Consider the following 22327-nt stretch of genomic DNA (forward strand, 5'->3'; position numbering starts at 1 on the left):
TAATTTATTTACATTTGTAGAGCCAAAACTGTAATTATATGAAATTCCCTCAATAAAAAATATCGCGAAGTATGCTCCGAAAAATATAAATATATATATATATATATATATATATTAAATAGTGTATCTTTAAATGCTACTTAGGCATTTGTCTAGATATTTTCTATCCATTTTAAGCAAGTCGTGTTTTACTACACATTTCCGCTTAACTATTATCGTTTTTAAATATTAGCGCGCTCCCTCTAACATATTTAAACAAATCACTTTCAAATTATCTCCTTCCTTTTTTTAACGCTTACTGCGGAGTCATAAAATAAATTTTATGTAAAATCTATTATAAGCAGTTTTTTTTTCAGAGATTGTTAAATTTATTTTCTGACCAAGGCTTCCCGATTTAGTTGCTAAGTGCACATAACCAAAATGAACATTTCCTTGTTATTATTTATTTTTTTTATATGAATACCGCACAGGTTTTGTGAATGTTCCCCAATATATTGGGGAAAGTAATATGTATGAAGATAGTTGGGAGGGGAAGGTGATGGGGAAGAGGAAGAGGGGAAAGTCCCCGGCAATTCAGATTTGGTGAAGGATAAAATCATTTTAAGCCGCGTTTAAAATATAAATATTGGCTTTCACTAAGTCTGGACGCTAACAACCTCCGGATTCATAGTCGAGAGCATCACCCATCGACCACGGAAGCATTCAAATTAGTGTGTTTATTTATCCCAACATTAAAATATTTAATTTGTAATAAAACCGTCGTCAGGCGTATAAAAAAATGACACATGGAAGATTGTTCAAGATAGATTATTTTAAGGATTGTTTTTTTTTAATATGAAAATTAACTTTTCAAATGTGTATCTCCCAGTTAGGAAGGGTTCCGAGTTCGAGTCTTGGCCGCAACCATTTATTTTAGGAAATATTGTTTTCAATCCATATTGTCCATTAGTGTATTATAACAGCGTTTAAAAAGTTTCATAAACTAATTAAATTAAAATTTATTTTCAATGAAGAAATTGCATATTTTCATCTGATTTGTAAGATGACCCACTTGATAAAGCTTTCGCCAAGACAAAACTTTCAAAGTTTAAAATTTAATGAAACATATTTTATTGATAAATATTAAAAAGAAATGTGACTGTCGGAAAAAAAAGTGACCCTGATATTCTACAGTTATTAGCGGATCAATAACATATATTATTTTAAATGATGCAATAAAGAGTACTTAAGCAATCATTTAATTTGTATACAAGTAAGATGTGATTTATAACTATATACATACATTACTCAAATACGTGACAATCGAAATGTATGCGTTACTCCTAGAAACTGCATCTTTTGTGAGTTTGTTTTACTAATTTTTAGCTTCGAATCATCAAATAATTGATAGTTAAGTTAGTATGTTACTGAGATCAAGACAATGATCAAAGTTATTAATAACGAACAGGAATAAGCAATAAGGTGTAATTTACACTCAAAATCGTTATTAAAAAACCGTAATAATCTCTTATCTATTTATTTATTTATTTCAAGACAAAAAGTTCATTAAGGCGATGCACTACGACGTACATATGGTTTATAATTCCCGCTTAACACCATCCGCCTGTTTTGATTTATGCAAGAAAAAAACATGGCCAAAAAGTGCCTTTTATTTTATTTTGTAGATGTTCAGGCAAAAATATTTAATTTTTTTTCCATTCTATAAATAACTTAATTTGCCACATTATCCAATAAAATTATAAACGAAAATGGTTTCGTAAGTAGGAGATTTTGAACTTTAAAGCAGTTTTCATAGGCCTTATACATTATTTTGTTCTGGGCTTATAAAAAGACTTATCTAAAAAATACTCGATTATTTCAAAGGCCAAGATGTATTCTACTTGCAGTATTTAATTAAAGCATCTGCAACATTTCTAGGCGACCAAATTTTCAAACCAAAAACACATGATTTTGCATTACTACCTATGGCATCGCCTTAACAATATAATATTTTTTACACGATGATTTTTTAAATGATGAGTAATGACCATATACACAAAATATAAAAAGTACAGATGGAAGACAATTACAAGTGTTACAAGACAATTACAATTACAATGAGAAGTACGACTGTCAAAATTTATTGAGGCTTACACCAAAAAATTCAATGCTTTGACTTGACGATGAGTTGACAAGTCTCGCCATTCTGGTCAAAGGCCAAGATGTATTCTACTTGCAGTATTTAATTAAAGCATCTGCAAAATTTCTAGGCGACCAAATTTTCAAACCAAAAACACATGATTTTGCATTACTACGTATGGCATCGCCTTAACAATATAATCTTTTTTACACGATGATTTTTAAAATGATGAGTAATGACCATATACACAAAATATAAAAAGTACAGATGGAAGACAATTACAAGTATTACAAGACAATTACAATTACAATGAGAAGTACGACTGTAAAAATTTATTGAGGCTTACACCAAAAAATTCAATGCTTTGACTTGACGATGAGTTGACCAGTCTCGCCATTCTGGACGAAGGAAAATGGTAACCACAATTAGTGGAATGCTGATTGAGGAACAGCAATTCATTATTTCAGAGTAAACGGGACGGGACGTTGAACTGGATGAGCCGCAACAAAGCAGCTGTGTCAGTAATACTGTTGATAATTTTGAATTTGCAAATTAGATCAGAGTCCTTTCTAAGTTTTTCCAAAGACGAAATGTTTTAAGTTTGATCAATTTCATCATATGAGTACTCGCTTCTTTGAAGTGCTATCCTCCAAGCAAATCCTCGTAGGATTTGATGTGACATTAATAAAGATTTATTTATCTAAATTCTTTCTAGAAGCATAATAATATTCAAGTTGAAAAAGCAAGAACCTGAAGATTTTAACCAGTGATTTAATACCATATTTGTAAATTTTGCTGTTTGAAGATTATGTTTTTACAAATAAAAACAAAAAATATATATTATTCCGTCACACCTGGCCACTGAGTAGATGGGTACAGCCCAGCGGGTCGGATGATACGCACTCTCGGTCCAGCAGCACTGTAACAAACGAGACAGAGCCCAACCTAACCTAACCTAACTTCACCTGGCCTAATCTAGCCCCACCTAAGCTCATCACTTGATCCGTCGCGACTTCTAGAAGTGTGATCAGTGGCTATGTGCGAAAGAAAATATTTTTGGATCAAGTTTAAATATATACCGTCGGGCAGCAATACCACATCTACATTTTTAAATTGAAATATGCTCAGGAATCACTGGTTTAAATCCTTTGGGTACGCGTTGCTACTTCCTGTTTATATAAAAGTTGCCCGGTGGGCATTTGTTTTCTGATCAAGTCAATGAGATTAATCTTATTACGAGATATTTTTTTTTAAGCTTGATCTTCAAAAGAAGTCTCCGAAAAATTTCCTTAAACCACCTCAATTACAATTTCTTGAAACAGAGTGTCGGTACTTCTAGATGAAATCGCACACTTGAAGTTCAAAACAGGTAGAGATAAATTGTTTTCTACATGAATTGGATTTCGAAATCTTTGGGTATTTATCGGGCAACGCCGGGACTTATGTAAGTGTATTAATAAAGAATCGTCTTCAGAAACCAAGTTTCTAATTCAGTTGTTCAAATTTTCAAATTTGGACCACTCGGTAAAAATAACTAAAATAACAGCGGCCTTGCGACAAAAACATAATTAGCAAAACATTCTTTGACACACACTCGATGCGTGGTAATGAAATATCCAAATGTTTATTCGTAAGAAAGGTATTTCATTTTGCATTATCTTTAATAATATTTGTTGTTTTGTTTTAATGAGCTTGCAAAATTATACAACTTCCTGAAAGTCTTTTTCCCCACTATTTTACTATGGTCCTGACTGGATATAAAAGTTGCATCTAACTCTGACAAGGCACAAGCAATTTTCTTCCGAAAAGGCTAACACATCACAAGCAATATGAATCCAATTGTAAGTACAAATAACTAAGTGTTAACGCTTTCGATTTTATTGCTTGATGATCACAGATTCATCAATCAATACTATTCCTTTCCAATTAGTATAACGTTATCAGTCGTTTTTAATAAAAAAATATTTTATGGCATTTTTTCAGTGCATCGCAACCTTCCTGTGTCTGGGCGCTTTGGTGTCTGGAAACCCCCTGGAGGATGGCCAATGGAGGGGAGAAGGTCTGGCCGAGAGCCAGGACAATGGACAGTGGAACAGTGGTGCATGGACTGGTGCCTGGGCCCCCGCTGTAGGAGCATGGTCCGCCCCCGGAGCATGGGCCACCCCTGTGGGCTCATGGGCCCATGGAGCTGCCCCACTTGGCCCTGACGGACGTGTCGTAGACACCCCCGAGGTTGCTCTGGCCAAGGCCGCTCACTTAGCCGCTGTCAACGGAGCCGGAGCTTGGGCTCCCGCTGTAGGAGCATGGTCCGCCCCCGGAGCATGGGCCACCCCTGTGGGCTCACGGGCCAATGGAGCTGCCCCTCTCGGCCCTGATGGACGTGTCGTAGACACCCCCGAGGTCGCTCAGGCCAAGGCCGCCCACTTAGCCGCTGTTAACGGAGGATCTGCGTGGGCTCCCGCTGCCGCGTGGGGAGGCGCATGGGCTGCCCCCCAAGGCTCCTGGGCTAATGGAGCAGCCCCTATCGGAATTGACGGACGTGTGGTAGACACCCCCGAGGTAGCCCACGCCAAGGCCGCCCACCTCGCTGCCAAGGCTGCCGCTGGATCCTGGTAACTTAAACCCATCCACTTGCATTGGAAACCTGACCGATCTACCACGTGCTTAATAGAGCACCTTACTTCGTTCCCATTCCCGCTGATTATATAAAGCTAATCATATACGTTCATTTTAAATTGTGTTATTTTTAATACACTTATGATGATACAAAAACCAATAAAAACATATCTTTAACTCGTTTATATCATTAAAACATCAATTTTTAAATTCTTTTGACTTAGGCTTAGGCATTTTAAAAATCACATTTTCAAAACTGTTGGAGCAATAAAAGTTTTTTTATTAAATTGTCTATTTACCCAACAGTGCCGTCCGACAAACCAACAAGAATTCAGTGGAGGCACAATGTTTTCGTGAAATATTATTCTAATCGATTCCTCTCCACCTTTAAGGAATTGGTATTGCTGCCAAACTCTCGTTTCGAATAAATTTATTTCCAGCAACATCATGTCCTAAATTCTAGGTATTCTCAATCATTAAACTGAAATCAAGAATCGTGGAAAAAAATAATACTAATACAATTGAAAATTTAAAAACCTCAATTAAAAATAAATCTTGGCAAGAGCTTTTCCAAATAAAAAACTCAGATGATGCATGGATAATATTTTGTTGACTTTCTGAAAAATGAATTAAGTAATAATACCACAATTTTGTCAAAAAAAATTCCAAACAAAATTAAACCCTCCAAATCATTGAAATGGATCAAAAATGATGCAAAATCATGGATCATGGATCAAAGTCATTCAATCAAATGAATGATGCAAAATCATGGATCATGGATCAAAGTCATTCAATCATCAACTGCATTCGCAGAAGAAATGCACTACACAAAAAAGTGAAGGACAATCCTTACGACATAATCTCATTAAACATCTATAAAAGATACAGAAATACGTGCGGGGAAGTCATTAGAAAGGCAAAAGAAATCTACTATGGAGACAAAATCAAAGGAAGCAATAACGATCCCAAAAAAATATGGCAAATTCTAAGAGAAGCCACAAATACTCAAAATGCCAAAGACAAACAGGACATACGAAAACTCTGCATTGATGGAAAAATTATTGACACCTCAAAAAATCCTAAGCTCGTTGCGGATTACATCAATAATTTCTTTATTAATATTGGCTCAAATCTTGCTTCTCGACTACCAAATTATGGGAATGTTCAACCTACTGAAGCAGGACTTCAATACTCCAACAGAAGACTCAATTTCCAAACGGTGTCAGCAGAAAAGATTCTAAAAATTATAAATTCCTTAAAAATCACTTCTTCAGCCGGGGTTGATGGCATAACAACCAAGATCTTGAAAACGCTGTCTATGGAAATTGCATTGCCCCTAGAACATTTAATAAACCTAAGTATCACTCAAGGCCACTTACCCTCAAATCTTAAACAAGGTATCGTTATTCCTATACATAAAACAGGAAACAAGACAGATGTAAATAATTACCGACCAATAACCCTACTAACAAGCCTATCAAAAGTATTTGAAAAAGTCATCAACTCACCGCTGGTAAGATTCCTTGTGAGCCATAAACTGATCTCAGAAAATCAATACGGGTTTCAAGAAAACAAGAACACCTCGGACGCTATTGCCGCTGTCACAGATTTCATTGTCAAACGCCTTGATAAAAGAAAAAAATGTATTTCAATCTTCTTAGATCTTTCCAAAGCATTTGATACAATATCACACAGTAAATTAATAAACAAACTTGAACAAATCGGTATTACGGGAAACGAACTTAACTTTTTTAAAAGTTACCTTAATGAGCGCAAGCAACAAGTTAAAATAAATAACATACTTAGCAACACTTGTTCATCTAACTACGGTATACCACAAGGTAGTATATTAGATCCGTCTTTGTTCCTGTTGTATATTAAGGACTTATGCAACATTAATATTCAGGGGAAAATCGTTAGTTTTGCCGATGACACCGTTTTACTGTTTAAAACTGACACTTGGCTAGCTGTCTACAAAAAAGCTGAAACGGATATAAGCATGGTAAAAAAATGGTTGGATATAAACACGCTCACACTGAACACCGAGAAAACTAAATATGTCACACCAAGTATTAATATTACTGGTCAACCTCCTGATGATGCCTCCATCAGAATACACTCGTGTTTGAATTCCGATGAATGTTGTTCCGATGAACGCTCTACTCAGATGAAGTACCTGGGCCTCACCATTGATCCATATCTCAAATGGAACCTTCATACCCAATTAATTGCAAACAAAATAAGAAAACCCAAGCACTTTTTTAGAATCATACGAAACTTTCTCGGCTTTCAACACCTGAAAATGATTTATTTTGCAGTCTGCCAATCTATTATTGAGTATGGTATCATAGCATGGGGAGGCGGCACTTCATCTGCACTAGACCCAATCATAAAGGCTCAGAAAACAATCTTAAAAATAATTCTAAGGCTACCTATAATTACAGACTCGAATCTAATTTTTAATATTATGAATGTGTTTGATGTTCGGCAGCTATATGCAAAAACTATCCTAACTCATCTATACTCAAATATACATAATTACTACGTAAAAAGTTCAAATACACGATGTACACGAAGCAACAACAAAATCTTACTACAAATTCCGATAACACATACTACGTTTGGTCAACGAAACTTTAAATACTTTGCGACAAGACTCTACAACATTCTTCCAGTCAACATAAAACAATGTGATTCACAAAAAAAATTTAAAGATAATGTAAAAATTTGGATTAAAAATAAGAATAGGGCCTTTACCGGTGCATTCACCCAAATTCGCAGTTATTGAAGTCACCACATTACCACCACATTATTGAGCGAATACTTCTTAATACAAATATAGGTATGTTCAATGGTATTAGGAACTAACACTAAAAATTCTGCCTCAACACATGCTAGCCTAGTGAGGCGGTATTTGAGAAATCACAACTGTAGGTACTTTTATTTGCTATTTACCTTCACAATATTATGTTTGTAATAGTTCTTCATTTTTATTAATTTAATAACCTTAAATATAAAAGTTACAAACCAATGTACACCATAATATGTATGTATAGTTGTAATGTGTAAACTTTCCTAAATAAAGATATAATAATTATTATATATCAATGAACTTTAAACAAAATATCGTCACATTACATCAGGCAGCCGTTAATATTACGGCTACGGTTTTAATAGTGTTATATATTTATTTACTTACATGCCTTGGGAGCTGCTTCAGTGCTTTGTGCGGCTCATCTGGAGACAACTATACCAGCAGCGAACCGTACTATGAAAATTTATGAAAAAAAAAATACATTAAGGAGGAGACCTATTTGGCTTTCTGTTAGGCGCCAAAAAAAAAACTCCCTCGCTTATTTTGCTTTATTTTGGTGTGTCAGTATTTATTTTTATTATATGTTTTGGATCTTAGATTAATAAAAACTACCCGATTGGTGCTAAAAACAGTAAAAAAATATATACGTATATCAACTCGAACTAAATTACTGTCTAGATTGGATTTAGTTCTAGTTGAATCTTGCGATCATGCATAGTGATAGCAGCCAATAAAAATGTGCGGTGAGTAAATGAAGATTAACTGTATCGATTTACGTATACCGTTTACATCATTTTTATGTACCTCAATGAGGAACACTTTCAGAAAACCGCAATTGTTATATAAAAAATTGTTATTTTACTAGATAACATGGTTTTGAATTTTTGAGGTTATGAATTGAAATTGGGTGCATTTTTAATATGGCAATAATTTAATCGTGACAGTTGAAAAAACTTACTTTTAGTTTATTTGTTTCACTTGATCGAGTCATTTCTGCCTTGGGCGTCCTCAATTTCATTTTCCTTTTACTTTCACGTCTTACATTCTCCTTACACCCCTTTCTTTCTTCATTACACCCGCTACATTTTACCACAATTAAGTATGTGATTGATTTGATCGTGCCATGTTTTCCTTGGGTGTCCACAACTTCGTCTACCATTTACTCATGTATACCGAATTGTCAAAATCAAAAATTACATTATATCGCTTTTTGTTCGACTCCGTATCTCAATCCAGTGCTGAGATAATGCGTTAAGTCTTCCTCTGAAAACCAGTGACTTTTGGTGTTCTTGAGGGCTAATATTACAAAAAAGGCATTATTAATATTGTTGTAGCCGAAAACGATATTTATATTTTTTTGAAAATTCGATTTTTTGTAGGAAGATTTTCAGAAAAATTCAGTTTGGCCATTCGCCGCATGGATTTTCTGAAAATTTTCATACAACAAAACGAATTTTCGATAAAAAAAAACGTTTTCAGCAACAACAACAACAACAACATCAATAATGCCATTTTTTGTAATATTAACACTCTAGTACACTCAAAAGTCATGAGTCCCCATTGCTGAAAACACTCCTTGCACTAATAAGAGCAACATTTTTCAACAATCTTTCAGTGAAATCGGTCCAACAGTTTTTTAGTCTATAAGGCACACACAAAGAAAGATTCATTATAAATATAATAACGATTAATGAATAATTCTAAAAAAAACACCTCCACCTTCAAATTTTTATCGGAGATAGGCACATAATAATTTAGTTGCTATAGGCTTTTTAAGTCAAAAATACATTTAATTAAACACATAATATTATTTACGTTAACTCCGAAGGTAAATTATTTCCTATGTCATCTTTGGGGATGCTATGTGGTGGGTTTAATAATAAATTTGTAGTATTGTATGCATTTAAAACAAACGAAAGCTGAATAGCTGAGTGGGTTACTTCGTTCTGATACTGATAGCATAAATCAATTTCAAGCTTGTGACATTGTCGACTGCCATATTGAATTGAAAACTGTTCTTACTTTCTTCACGTATATTATATAATATATTTACGATGAATGCTACCTCGAGGGTGTCTACTACACGTCCATCATGTCCTAGAGGAGCAGCTCCATGGGCCCACGATCCTTGGGGGGCAGCCCAGGCACCTCCACACACAGAAGCCCATGCAGGAGCTCTATGGGTCCATGAGCCGACAGTTGTGGCCCATGCTCCAGGGGCAGCCCATGCTCCTACAGCGGGGGCCCAGTCACCAGTCCAAGCATGTTCATATCCGCTGTTTCACTGGCCATTTTATTGGCTCTCGGCCTTCTCCCTTCCACTGACCATGTTCCAGGGGGTTTCCGGACACCAGTGCGACCAGACACAGGAAGGTTGCAATGCACTGAAAGAAAAACATTAAAACCTTAAAATAGAATTACACTGATTCAAAGGTTAAACTGAATGATCGAGAAATGCTACGTAAAATAAATGTTAATTAAATAATCTATGTTTGTACAAATCCATCGTAGTAATTTATGCTTACAATTGGGTTCATGTTACTTGTGATGTTAGCCTTTTCAAAAGAAAACTGCTGGTGCCTAGTCAAGGTTAGATTAAAACTTTGTATCCAGTCAGGACCTTAGTAAAATACTGGGGAGCAAAAATTTCAGGAAATTGTATTCTTAAGCTTGTTAATTCGATCCGAAGAACAAGCCAAATGAAGAATAATATTCTTAAATAAGCCTACAAATTATAGGATCACTTTTATAAATTGCCACCTGTTTGTGTGCCATGTAATTATATAATGAATTTACATATTTTAAGAAGGTCATACGTCTTTTGAAAATAGTTTTACTAATTAATTTGTATTCAACTTTATGTGGCTTCTAAATTTAGATATAAATTGATCAATTTATTGTTTATAGATCTTAATTAAAAAATATATTAATGATTTGTATCAAAATCATATCCCAATGAATTACTGTTTTTCAAGTTGTCACGAGGTCATTCTAAATAGACCAACGACTAAATAAAATACTGTTTATTCTCTATTCAATGAAATAGACAATATAATCTTCAGAAATGTGGATTTATACGGATTCTACGAGACGGATACTATTTCAGTTCAAATTCAAATAAAACGTTTCTGTTTCAGGACCCCGGATGAAAATGTTATTGATTTTCTGTAGAAAGGTCGTGGATGTATATTCAGGGGTGAAAAATTAAATTATTTTGGTTTTTCGCGTTAAATTTTTTTAAATAACTTATGGTATATTTGCGCCACGTTTCAAAGTGGAAGACACTTTCAGTATCACTCTTGTGAAAGACAACCATTCAACCGTGTTTTGTGACCAGATCCGAACAGTCAATTACTTGTATTACACCTCCTTCCCAACCACAACATTCCAGCTTCACAACATACCCCGATTGTAGATGCCATAGTGTCACTGGCTCCATAAGGGAGCGGTTGTGACTTTTGAGCGATATTCAAATATTAAAAGAAGAATTTCCGAAGTTGAAAAAGTTTTATTTCATTTTCCGTTAAGCTAATGAAAGAGGCAGAATACACTTTTTTTAATTTAAAAAATTTAAAAATAATTTTTTAATCAAAAGAGAAAAACAGAGATCTAAAATCTAGCTCTAACTCAATGTTCAACTCTAACCCAGCTATTTTGTTTTAATTAGTTGAAAAATAAATTTGTTATTAACACTGTTTTCTGTTGTGTCCGTGATTGTAACACTAGTTTAATAATCTCGGATTTACTTTGAATGTGTCATTTTCATATTTGGAACTGATTATGTGATGATTTAAGACATGATCTAGATAAGTCAAATTTCCTGCCAATGTATCGACCTAACCTGACCTTACAAGTAGAACAAAGCCAGACTTAACCTGTCCGGTGGTGAGTTTCTGGAAAGAAAATGGTCCCGCTGGAGGGAGTTTTTTCAACAATCAAAATATAGAAAAAAATAAATGCCACCTCGTAGAGTATAAAAAAATAGTAAAAAAATCCTTAGAAACTAGCACGAAAAAACAAATACTAAGCTATTTAGAAGGAAAAAATAAAAACAATTTTGCAGAAATCGCCAACCATCGAAATCGGAGCAGATTTTTGTTTTTACTTAATAAAAATCATATTCACTTACCACAATTTTCATTATAAAAATTCAACATAGGTACACAATGTACATGCAGTCAATAATTACGATAACAAAAACACTAATCTAATTATTATGTACAATATCTTAGGAATAAAATTGTCTTCACTAAATAATACTGCTTTTTCGTATGGTAGTCTTCGAAACATGGATAGACGCAAAATGAAAGATTGCAGTCGGTGCACATATATTTCGTGTCACTTCTTTTTTGAGCTCGAACTGCTGTATGTCTACACACATGGCATTGTCGTTGAGTTCGCTTTCCTTGGGCTGCAGTTTCTGGTACAAGACGGAGAAAATGTTTTCCTAAATGGCGAGTTGGTTGATCCACTACCTACTCTCCATCCTCCAGATGATGCCGGCCTTGGCGTGTGATATTTTTCGATCATTTGAGACACTAAGGACGGGTTGTTTCGGAGAATTTGAACAATTCATCAAATTTCAAAGTTCATTTTCAAGTTCCGTGAAATACTTTTTCAAGTTCTGTTTTCATTTCAGTTTTGTCAAGCAACTAGCCTATAGTGATATAATAACAGAACTTGAATAGGACTTTCACAGAACCCGGAAATGAAGATTGAAATTTGATGAATTGTTCAAATTCTCCGAAACAACCCGTCCTAAGTTTTCCCGGAATTCGTTAAATGATAAAACCTTTTGCGTTTTCAAACGATGAAAAAAGAAAGCATTTAGTGTTCCAATGTCTATCAATCTGAAGAAAATTTTCTTATTCCATTTTAGAGACTTCCTGAAACTGCTTGCGAAGCCCAATATGCGGTCCACTTTGTCAACAGCTCCCATATTCTTGGTATAATCTAAAACTACCTCTGGTTTTTATTTTATTTTCTCCCGTGGGGAAGTCAATTTTATCAGTAACAATCATTGCATCTGTATGTATGTTACTAAGCATAAGTACATCCCTTTTATCGTGCCATTTCAGCGCCATGAGATTGTTCGAATTCAAAGACTTCATTTCAGTTAGTTGAATCGAATTCATGAATAATGGGCGTAAACTTACCCTGATCCCATTTACGATGATCAACTTTTCTCTTTTTGGATGTTGAAAAACTAGGGAGAGTTTCATCCTCATCAGATGTATCAGATTCGTCGGATGAGCTATCTGAATGTATTGGCAAATCATAAAAATCCTCGTAAACATCTTCATCTTCACTTTCGATTAAAATATCAGCAATGTCTTGTTCATTCAAAGGGGTAACCATTTTTTATAAAAGTAAAATATTTAAATTGAACAAGTTATCAATACGAATCACAAAGTCAAATCACAGTAAACACTGTCCAAATTATTAATAACCTAAAATAATAAAATGTCAATGATAATAACAGTATAACGAATAATATTTCAAATAGTTCACAGCACTCAGATTCACTATTGAATTTTGTTCAAACTGTCAAAAACTGTATTCAAACTGAAAACAAACACTGTCGGTACAATATATGTAATAAATATTCACATCCAAACACGTGAGGTAATTTTTAATGCAAGATGATTAGGTTATTCAGTGTAAAAACAAACAAAAACCACAAATTTAACTTCACAAAAGACGCCGCTCGCAATAAAAATGTTGTTTACCGCCGACTACCAGACGGTGACGTCACGAAATATTTTAATTGTGAATAACTCCGTTGGTAATGTACCTAAATCGCTAAAAACTTTTGCAAGTTATGACAAATTGTCCCTAGATGGCAGTAACTATCGAATATAAATGATAACGGTCATAACTAGGAATTGATTTTTATTGTTCTGTTTCATGTTTCGTTTAGATAGATTTATTAGCATTATCTATTTCTATGATAATTATAAATTTGTTCAACCTGATAATAAATAGTTTTAAATTGTTGAACCTTAAAAACTTGTGGTGAACTCTCTCAATTTTTAATTGACTAATTTTTCCCATATATTTGGCATCTGCTTTTTTAAATGATCACAAAGTTTCTAATTAAATTGGTTTGTAACCTAGATAGTGTCTCGGATAGACTAATCCGATTTATATTTTATTTTGTTTTATATATCTTACTTATTCTTTTCGCAAAAACAAGATTTGGCCAAATGATTTTTTAGATTCATCGCAACAAAGCTAAACAATCCACATCCACTGGCCACTAGACAAATTTCGCTAAATGTAATTTAGACACAAAGTCTTTGATTTCTAGCCAACCTTGTTTTTAAACTTCCCTATATATTTAGTATTACCTATTTTTATGTTCATTGTAACATTGTATAGTATTACTGCTATCAACACAGGATTTCTTATCGAGACAGGTACATTGCAACATCCGTGTTGAAACGTAATAAAGACGAATAAATAAATAAATTTAAAAAGATAAATTATAGTGATTTATTTTTGGCTATTGTATTATGCCGTGTTGTGCTTCCTAATCCTGTCTTCTTTCATTCTCATCTGAACTGATGATGGACGCTGTAATGCTATCTGAAATGTTGGCTAAAGAAGGATGTGACGCAACACGGCAAAATACCCCATAAATAAATCATAATAATACTTTTGGCCGTGAAAATCTAAAATCATATAAAAAATAAAAATAAATTATTGCATGTAAAGGAAATTTGAGCCTACCAAAAACAATGTGTGTATAAACGAATAATTTCTAGATGACCTCTGCGGTCGAACAAAAGTTCCTCGTCAAATTGTGACGTGCATAAATGATTTTTTATTAAATAGTACGTGTTATTTCACATTTAACTAATAAACCGTTTGGTGAACAGATCAGAATAGCCATATTCTTCCCCACCTTCCTCTTACCCGTTTATTTCTCCTTCCCACTTACTTCAGCCACACATCATACCTTAATTGGGGATACCATAATCCCACTAGCTTTGGACGCTTGTGGGCAGTTTGGACTATTGCGCGGTATTCATATAAAAAAAAACTTCTACTGTAAATTTTTTTCTTAAATTCGGGAGACGTCTAGTTAGTTTTTGGAATGTACCTACCTCATAATATTTAAATATTTTTAGAAAAATAATCTGTAATCTCATACAAAATTCAATTTTGATCCCCGGGAAACTATCATTTTTACATATATCTCAAACTGTAATATATGTCAATTTAATTAATTCTGAAAGTGCCACTAAACGCGTGCGTGTTACTTTATATCCTGAATGATTGTTTTATTACTTCATATTGCATCATTTAAAAAAAATACAACAACTTGCACAGTATAAGAATGTAAAGCAAGTTGCTAAACCATAAAAAAATCCCACATAATATTGTCATATTAATAAAACAATACGTTTGTATCTGAGATCCTTCGATCTCCATGAAAAAAATGTCTTGCCAGGAACTCATTTTCATTGATTAGAGTTGAATATTTTATTGAGATACATTTTTCAGATAAATTTTATGTTTCAGATAATTTTACCGGCATAGTTTTTTTAATATAGAAGTTTTTTTCTGACAATTTTAATGTGGATTTTTCATACAAATTTACTAAGATAGGTTTTCTGAAAAATTTGAATTATCTGACATTTTATTAAGTAAGTAGACTAAGGACGGGTTGATTCTCAGAATTTGAACAATTCATCAAGTTTTAAAGCTAAAGACAGGTTGTTTAAAAGAATTTGAACAATTCTTCAAATTTTAAAGTTAATTTTCAAGTTTTGTGAAAGATTTTTCAAGTTCTGTTATTACTTCAGTTCTGTCAATCAACAGTCTATAATGATATGATAACAGAACTGGAAAAAAACCTGAAAAATTAATGTTGAAATTTGATGAATTGTTCAAATTCTCCGAAACAACCCAAGCTCATATTCAAGTTCTGTGAAGGTTTTATGCAAGTTCTGTTTTCATTTCAGCTATTTGAAATAACTTTGCAATAATTATATAATAACAAAACTTGAATAAAACCTTTACAGTGCTTGAAAATTCACGTTAAAATTTGATGAATTGTTGAAATTCTATGAAACAACCCGTCCTAAATGCTAAAGAAATGAGATCCCTGAGGTGTATTGCTGGTAAAACGACGTATGATCGTAAATGAAATGTGAAAATTCACAAAAAATGCTAGTCTGATGAATAAGATTAAGAAAGGGACATTCATACGGTTTTGGCATGTAGAGTGAACGAACGAAGAAAGTATTATTATATTTCAATGTTAGAAGAAGTCAGGAACGCGGTCTAAAGAAGACATGGCATGTCAAGACAAGATATGGCATGGCATGTCTATCAAGTGAACCAAATAAGTACTTGATTTGAGACATTTCAAGAGTCAGAATAACAGAATCAAGGATTGTCTGCCAAGATCCAGTTATTTGGCGATTCAATCTCTCTGCTGCAAGAGAGTCAATTGATTCTATTCGACCTTCTTTTTCTCCTAATCCATGACGAGTCAATGCACGATCAACAATATAATGTTACCACCATTTTACTCAAGCGAATAATTCTCTGCACTGTTTTATTAATTGTGGTCCCGATAAATCAAGTTACGATTACTTCCTAAATATTACGTTTTCTCCCCACTCTAATCAAGTGTTTCGTTTTGAATATATAGCTAGGATCAAGCATCGTTAAGGCATAAGCAGTTTTCTACCGAAAAGGCAAACACATTCAAAACCAAAATGAATCCAATCGTGAGTATTATTTACATATTATAACAGAATAAATTTTTTTTTTTTTGTTTTTGCTTTATTAATTTAATTTAATTAAGTAACAAAACGATTTCTCTAGTTCAGATATTATTACCGTGAATTTACCTAAAGATATTTAATCAATTGGAAAAAATCATGTTTTAATCAATGTGTTCACGGAAAACTTGATTAGAAGGTACTGTTTAATAGAAAACAACAAAAATATCATAATTATTAATAATACTATTATTGAACTTGAATAAATAATTTAAAATGATGCAATAATATGAAAGCGTTACATATACAATGTTAGTTTAGTAAATATTGACACCTTTCAAATATTGGGCGGACGTTTGTAGACTTTATAAATTCCCCTACCCAACCTAACCTGACCTAACCGAACTTTGAGAAGTACATTTAAAAGCATAATTTGTATTCTTATATTGTTTAACTTATTTCAGTTCATCGCTACCTTCCTGTGCATGGGCGCCCTGGTGTCCGGAAACCCCCTGCTGCTGAACAACGGACAGTGGAGAGGAGAAGGTCTGCTGGAGAGCCAGGACTGGGCTGGTAAGGCTTGGGGAGGCCCAGGAGTATGGGCTGCTGGTCCCGGTGTCTTGGGAGCCCCCTTGGGCACATGGGGTCTGGGAGGAGCCGCTATTCTCGACGGACACGCCATCAACCCCGCTGAGGTAGCCGTTTCTAAGGCAAACCTCATCGCCGCTAATGTCGGAGTCGCCACCTCTCCTCTCAACTCATGGAAATCTCCCCTCAACTCATGGGTGTCTCCCCTCAACGCATGGGCCTCTCCCCTGAACTCATGGAACTCTCCCCTGAACTCATGGAACACTCCCTTAAACTCATGGGCCTCCCCTCTGAACTCCTGGGCCCATGGTGGTGCCCCCATTGGAATCGATGGCCGCGTCGTAGACACCCCCGAGGTAGCCATCACCAAAGCCGCCCACTTGAACGCTAAAATCGCCGCTGTCTCCGGAGGACTCTGGTAACTTCCTATACACTCCTCAATACCTACTTCTCAACAACTACTGACTGACATCCCATAGTACACATTCTAAGATTATTTGTATATCATGTTTATTAAATAAATTCAATAAAATATTTTAATATATTGTTTTACTGCCATGTAGAGTCACCTAACGAAGTTTATGTACTTTACCCTCGGACACCCTGTATGAAGTCACTAAAAGTGATGAAAATTACACCCATAAACCCAACCTAATTAACCTATTTTTTCATCACTTTTCATAACTTTTTAAGAGTGTTTTAAATTGCCACTGTCCTGAGTTGCCCGGTTACCGAAATAATGTAATCAAAAATATTAATTTATTTTGTGTGTCTGTCTGTATGACTGCGTACCTACTTATAATATTATTAATTATTCAGTCATATATACGAGTAAATATAAATAGATTAACTTTGCAAAATGCACAAACTTATGGCATAATAAGTGCGCGGGCGGTACGAACGAAACACTAATCAGCAAATTATTTACAAGCTTTAAGAATCAATCTAGAATCGAGAAACCATGAGATGTTTATTTGTACCTCCTAGACTATTAATTTATTAAAAGCAACCATTTTATTACTTTTTATTAACAGTGGTTCCGTGCATCTGACCGGCAATCTGAAGGTGCGGGTTCAATTACCGTCGACGGCATTTATTTTTTCTCGGAAGATTTTTTAAATTTATGTTTGTATTTCAAGCTAATAATTATGGCTTATAATAATTTGTTAATTTGTTAATTTTTTATATTTTGTCAAATGCAAATGTTAACCGTGTTCAATATCATTATACGAAGCAAGCTGGAGAATGCCGGTGGAGTGCCTGGAGTGCATCCGGCTCGAAGGACCACATATGTACGCTCCTGCGTTAGTCTCCAGGACTTCTGCCGTCGGTTGTGAGGCGAGCTGCTTTTCTTGAAGTCCTTCGTTTCTTTCAAATGATAACGAAAACATGAAATGAAATATTTAATCAGACAACACAACACTTAACAGTAGTATTGTTGTATGTACTCGGCACCAAACTACGTACATGAATATGCTGGGACATTCAGAAAAAAAATTATGTTATATTTACATATTATGATATTCACGGACCTTATGGACTTACTTGAGGAAAGATTTATTCTAGAAACTAGACAAATACAAATCTGCATTATTTTTGTTATGGTGCAGAGTTATAAATCATAACATTTGTTCGTTGTTTTTAAAGTAAGAACTATTGTGTTGACTACATATGTTCTCATTGTCTATGGCAACAGGCAGCAAGAGAGGGGAGAGCGGAAAGAGGTCACTCTTGCGGTATTACCGAGGGATAGGGGCACCCGCTCGATACTATATAATGTATAATTTTAAAGATACCACACGGTAGAATAGATTTTCTAGCATGGCAAAGCATGACGAGAAGAATGGTAGCACTGAATTAAATTTCTGTATTAGTATGTATTTTTAATTACGCTATAAATAACATTTAGCTTTTTTAAACCCATCCTCCAAAGTGTTAGAATAAAAAATCTTATTTTTTAAATTACTAATTAACTTTTCTTGTTATAACTTTAAAAAAACTGGCCAAAATGATTCTAATTTGTGCAAATGTGGACTTATTCAAAAAAATACTACAAAAGAATGTTCTATTTACGCAAAAATCAAAAAGGTTAGATTGAGGCAAAACAGACTCGGAAATATTATTTATTTAAACGCCATTAAATGGCTTTTGCAATAGAATGATACATCGGATTATAAGTATATAGGTACACAGGAGAATATTAGTAATAAATTACAGAGCAAGTAATTTGAACACAAAAATATTTTTGCAAGTAATACAGTCGTTAATAGAAGTGCAGTGAGATAATACATAATTAAAAGAAATATCTACTAATGTAATAATAATTTAATGAATACTAGGTTTATTTAAGACCTGACATGAATCGAGGTATGAGGTGTTTATGATCATTTTTTTTATTTTTTTTTATTTTTTTATTTAACGCCCAGAGGGCTTTTACATGTAGGCGGTACAATTTTAATGACAGACAGTTTTGAAACATGGGAAAAAAATAATAAAAATAAAATAACATTAAAAAATAATATATGCAAGAAACAAAATAAAAAATAACAAGAAAATAAATATAAAAATACAGCGATTTGACTGGTTTACAAAAATATAACTTCCATTCAGGAATAGTGTTGAAATAAGTCTTTTACGTAATCCACAAAATTCGCAAAGTTAATATCAAATATATCGACATCACCTAAGTATTGGTTTCCCATAGTGTGAAACCGTTGTATTGGGGAGTTCGCAATGTAATTGCGCTTATGTGTGTTGCAGTGGAATAGTGTATTTGGTCGTGTTGTTATTGGAGGTAAGTTTATGAGTTGCAGAAGTTTGCAACAGTCGAATTTAGAGTTTAGAATCTTGAAGAAAAAAGTTAAGTCGTTTATTTTACGCCTGTCTTCCAATGTGTGTATTTTTAGAGTATTTAATAAGAAATGATATTGTAAGTCTTCTAGTGGGATATTTAATTTAAAATTTATAAAACGTAGAGTTTTTTTTGTATTCGCTAATAATAGATAGTAATTAATATAATATAAATTCTGTTAAGGTAAAAGGTCTATTAAAGGTATTTAAAATGTCATCAGAAAATCTATTACGAGCGCCTAGTTGAATAAAGTATGGACAAAATATTAATATTGTGTCCATACTTTTTCTTGACACAATCTATACAATTTGATATTACCTACCAAACAAAAAATGATGTTTTGATTAGTTTCTTAGAACAGGCACTTCCTAGTTAGAAACTAATATTGACTGGGCCATAATGTATTCACGCCTGTATTACAGCTTATCCTCGACATACGTTGTACTTGTCATATTATTACATGTTATCGTGCATAATATATCCAATATCCATGTATAGATTTTTTTTATTTTTCAAAAAGAAAGACAAACATTGCCAAGTTACACCTGAGTTAATAACCTGACAATATTTGAAAATCTCCTACTACCACCACAGTAAGCGGAAAATGTTGCTTGTATTGTGGTGGAGGACTTAGCCAGCCGAGTAATTTAACATACGAAGCTTGGGTGGGACCTAAACGCGATGTCAACTCAGCCACCGACCGATTATATGGCGTATTACTTTTAATAACTTTTAATATGATTTCTCAAATATACAAGAATAAATAAATAAATAAGTTTTCATATTGCACTCGTACATCTGTGCTGAATCAAGCGACTGAGTAAACTCAGAATCTCACTTTGACCTCTAAAAACTCGTTTGTCCACCACAATATGAACAAGAAGAATAATTGTCATTTATAATTATTGTGTCACTCCGCTTGTTGTGACTCTCTCTCTTATTTGTAACCCATTTTTCGTTGATGTTGTGTTATCTACAGTTATAATGTTAAATGTACGAATTTTCTTTAAAAACAATTGCTGAAGGTTGACGGTAGTTGTTCACGAGGTCGGATAATAATTCTGCCCACAGGCAGGCGCCTAGATCAGAGTCTTACATAAGCGTCAAACCCACGGATTTATATGTGAAGCAAGAACTCATTTTCATATTGTGAGGTATGGTTAGGTAGACGTTTCTCAACCTTTTTATTTTCACGACTCCCTTTTAGGCCAAAAATTGATGTGAAAACTTATTATCATATTTTAATGATAGGAATGGTTTTCAAGAAGTTCGTCCAAGACACAATATTGTGGACCAGAGTCATGGTTAGGGGTGCCAGTACAAAGGGGTGGAGTCAATAGTGCTAGGTCATCTAGCGACTTTGTCCTCTCACCTGAAGGGTTACATAATTTATTTTTTTTTAAAAACGAAAGACTAACATTCCCGGGTTACGAATAACCTTACAATATTTGAAAATCTCCTACTACCACCACAGAAAGCAGAAAATGTTGCTTGTGTTGTGATGGAGGAGTTAGCCGGCCGAGGAATTGAACACACTACGCCTGAGTGGGACCCAAGCGCGATGTCAACTCGGCCACCGACCGGTCAAAACATAAAGTTATTAATTTTCATTTTTGCTTGAGTTTAGATATATCTCTTGAAGATAGTGAACAATAACCTGGACCCGTAGGTATATATTGTGAAATAAATATACATAACAGACCGCAAATCCTTTCGCAAACACGAATACGGTATACCACTATTATGATCGTTCTGTTATTATGGGTAATGAACCCGTTTCGGTGTAACCTAGGATCAAGTGTGCTTTTCATTACAAGAATATGGTAATTCGAAGAAGATAGGTGTAGATACGTCTTAACATCAGTTTTAGTCCTTTAATTTTTAGAGAGCTGGAGTGGAAAGATTGAAAAATACCCCAATAATTATGTTGCTAGAGCTGAAATTTCTGAAATTACAAAATTTAAATTTTTGTGTTTATATTGTTTTTTTTATTTTAATATTTCAATTTTTGTGTTTACCTACATTTTTTTACATTACAAAATTTCAATTTTCGCAGTTTCTTTTTCGGATTTTTTTTTCATCCACAGCAAAATCAATAGTGGTATGTTTCAATCTCACCACTCTAGATCTCTGAAAAGTCACGGACCGATAGTGCTCATTTTGTGAAGTTATACGGTGTTTAAAATTTTGGTTTTTAGTTTCCAAGTATAAAAATTACCCCCTGTTAGTCTCGCTGGATGGGCATGAAAAGTATTGAATTTTTTGTTACTTTTTTACTCGTATACTCAAGACCTTCATTAGCAAATCACTTCATTCAGTCTCTTTCTTAACTACCCCGCAGCCAAGTTGGGGGAGTGGTTAGTCCCCAAAATTACAATCCTCCTTAATTTAGCGTAAATACTTGACATATCATTTTAGTTTTTTACGTATTTCTGCGCAAATACATAAATTACCAATAATAATTTACTGAATAATTGGGATTTCTATAGTCTAAAAGCCCATAAGACAGAAAAATGCATGGGATCGTCGGAAGACCCACTTGGTTACAAAGGTTTTGTTTAGTATCTTGGCCTGTCAAGAGTCAACGTCCTGATGTCAGA

The 22327-nt window shown here is 34.0% G+C and overlaps 3 protein-coding genes across 3 annotated transcripts in view; 2 read left to right on the top strand and 1 right to left on the bottom strand.

Moving 5' to 3' along the window:
* Positions 1-22327, bottom strand: part of LOC149412683 (uncharacterized) — a 356728-nt gene that overhangs the window by 46041 nt on the left and 288360 nt on the right. The gene's annotated exons all lie outside the window — the stretch shown is intronic.
* Positions 3949-4797, top strand: LOC149412689 (uncharacterized). The gene is made up of 2 exons (XM_089645359.1): positions 3949-3960; positions 4103-4797. The coding sequence occupies exons 1-2, from the start codon at positions 3949-3951 to the stop codon at positions 4733-4735; spliced, it is 645 nt and encodes a 214-aa protein (XP_089501485.1). The 3' UTR covers positions 4736-4797.
* LOC149412690 (uncharacterized) lies at positions 16213-17354 on the top strand. The gene is made up of 2 exons (XM_089645231.1): positions 16213-16294; positions 16753-17354. The coding sequence occupies exons 1-2, from the start codon at positions 16283-16285 to the stop codon at positions 17296-17298; spliced, it is 558 nt and encodes a 185-aa protein (XP_089501357.1). The 5' UTR covers positions 16213-16282; the 3' UTR covers positions 17299-17354.

This window comes from Hesperophylax consimilis, chromosome 22 (genome assembly GCF_061612785.1).
Source record: "Hesperophylax consimilis isolate HC1 chromosome 22, BYU_Hcon_1.0, whole genome shotgun sequence".
Classification (NCBI taxonomy): domain Eukaryota; kingdom Metazoa; phylum Arthropoda; class Insecta; order Trichoptera; family Limnephilidae; genus Hesperophylax; species Hesperophylax consimilis.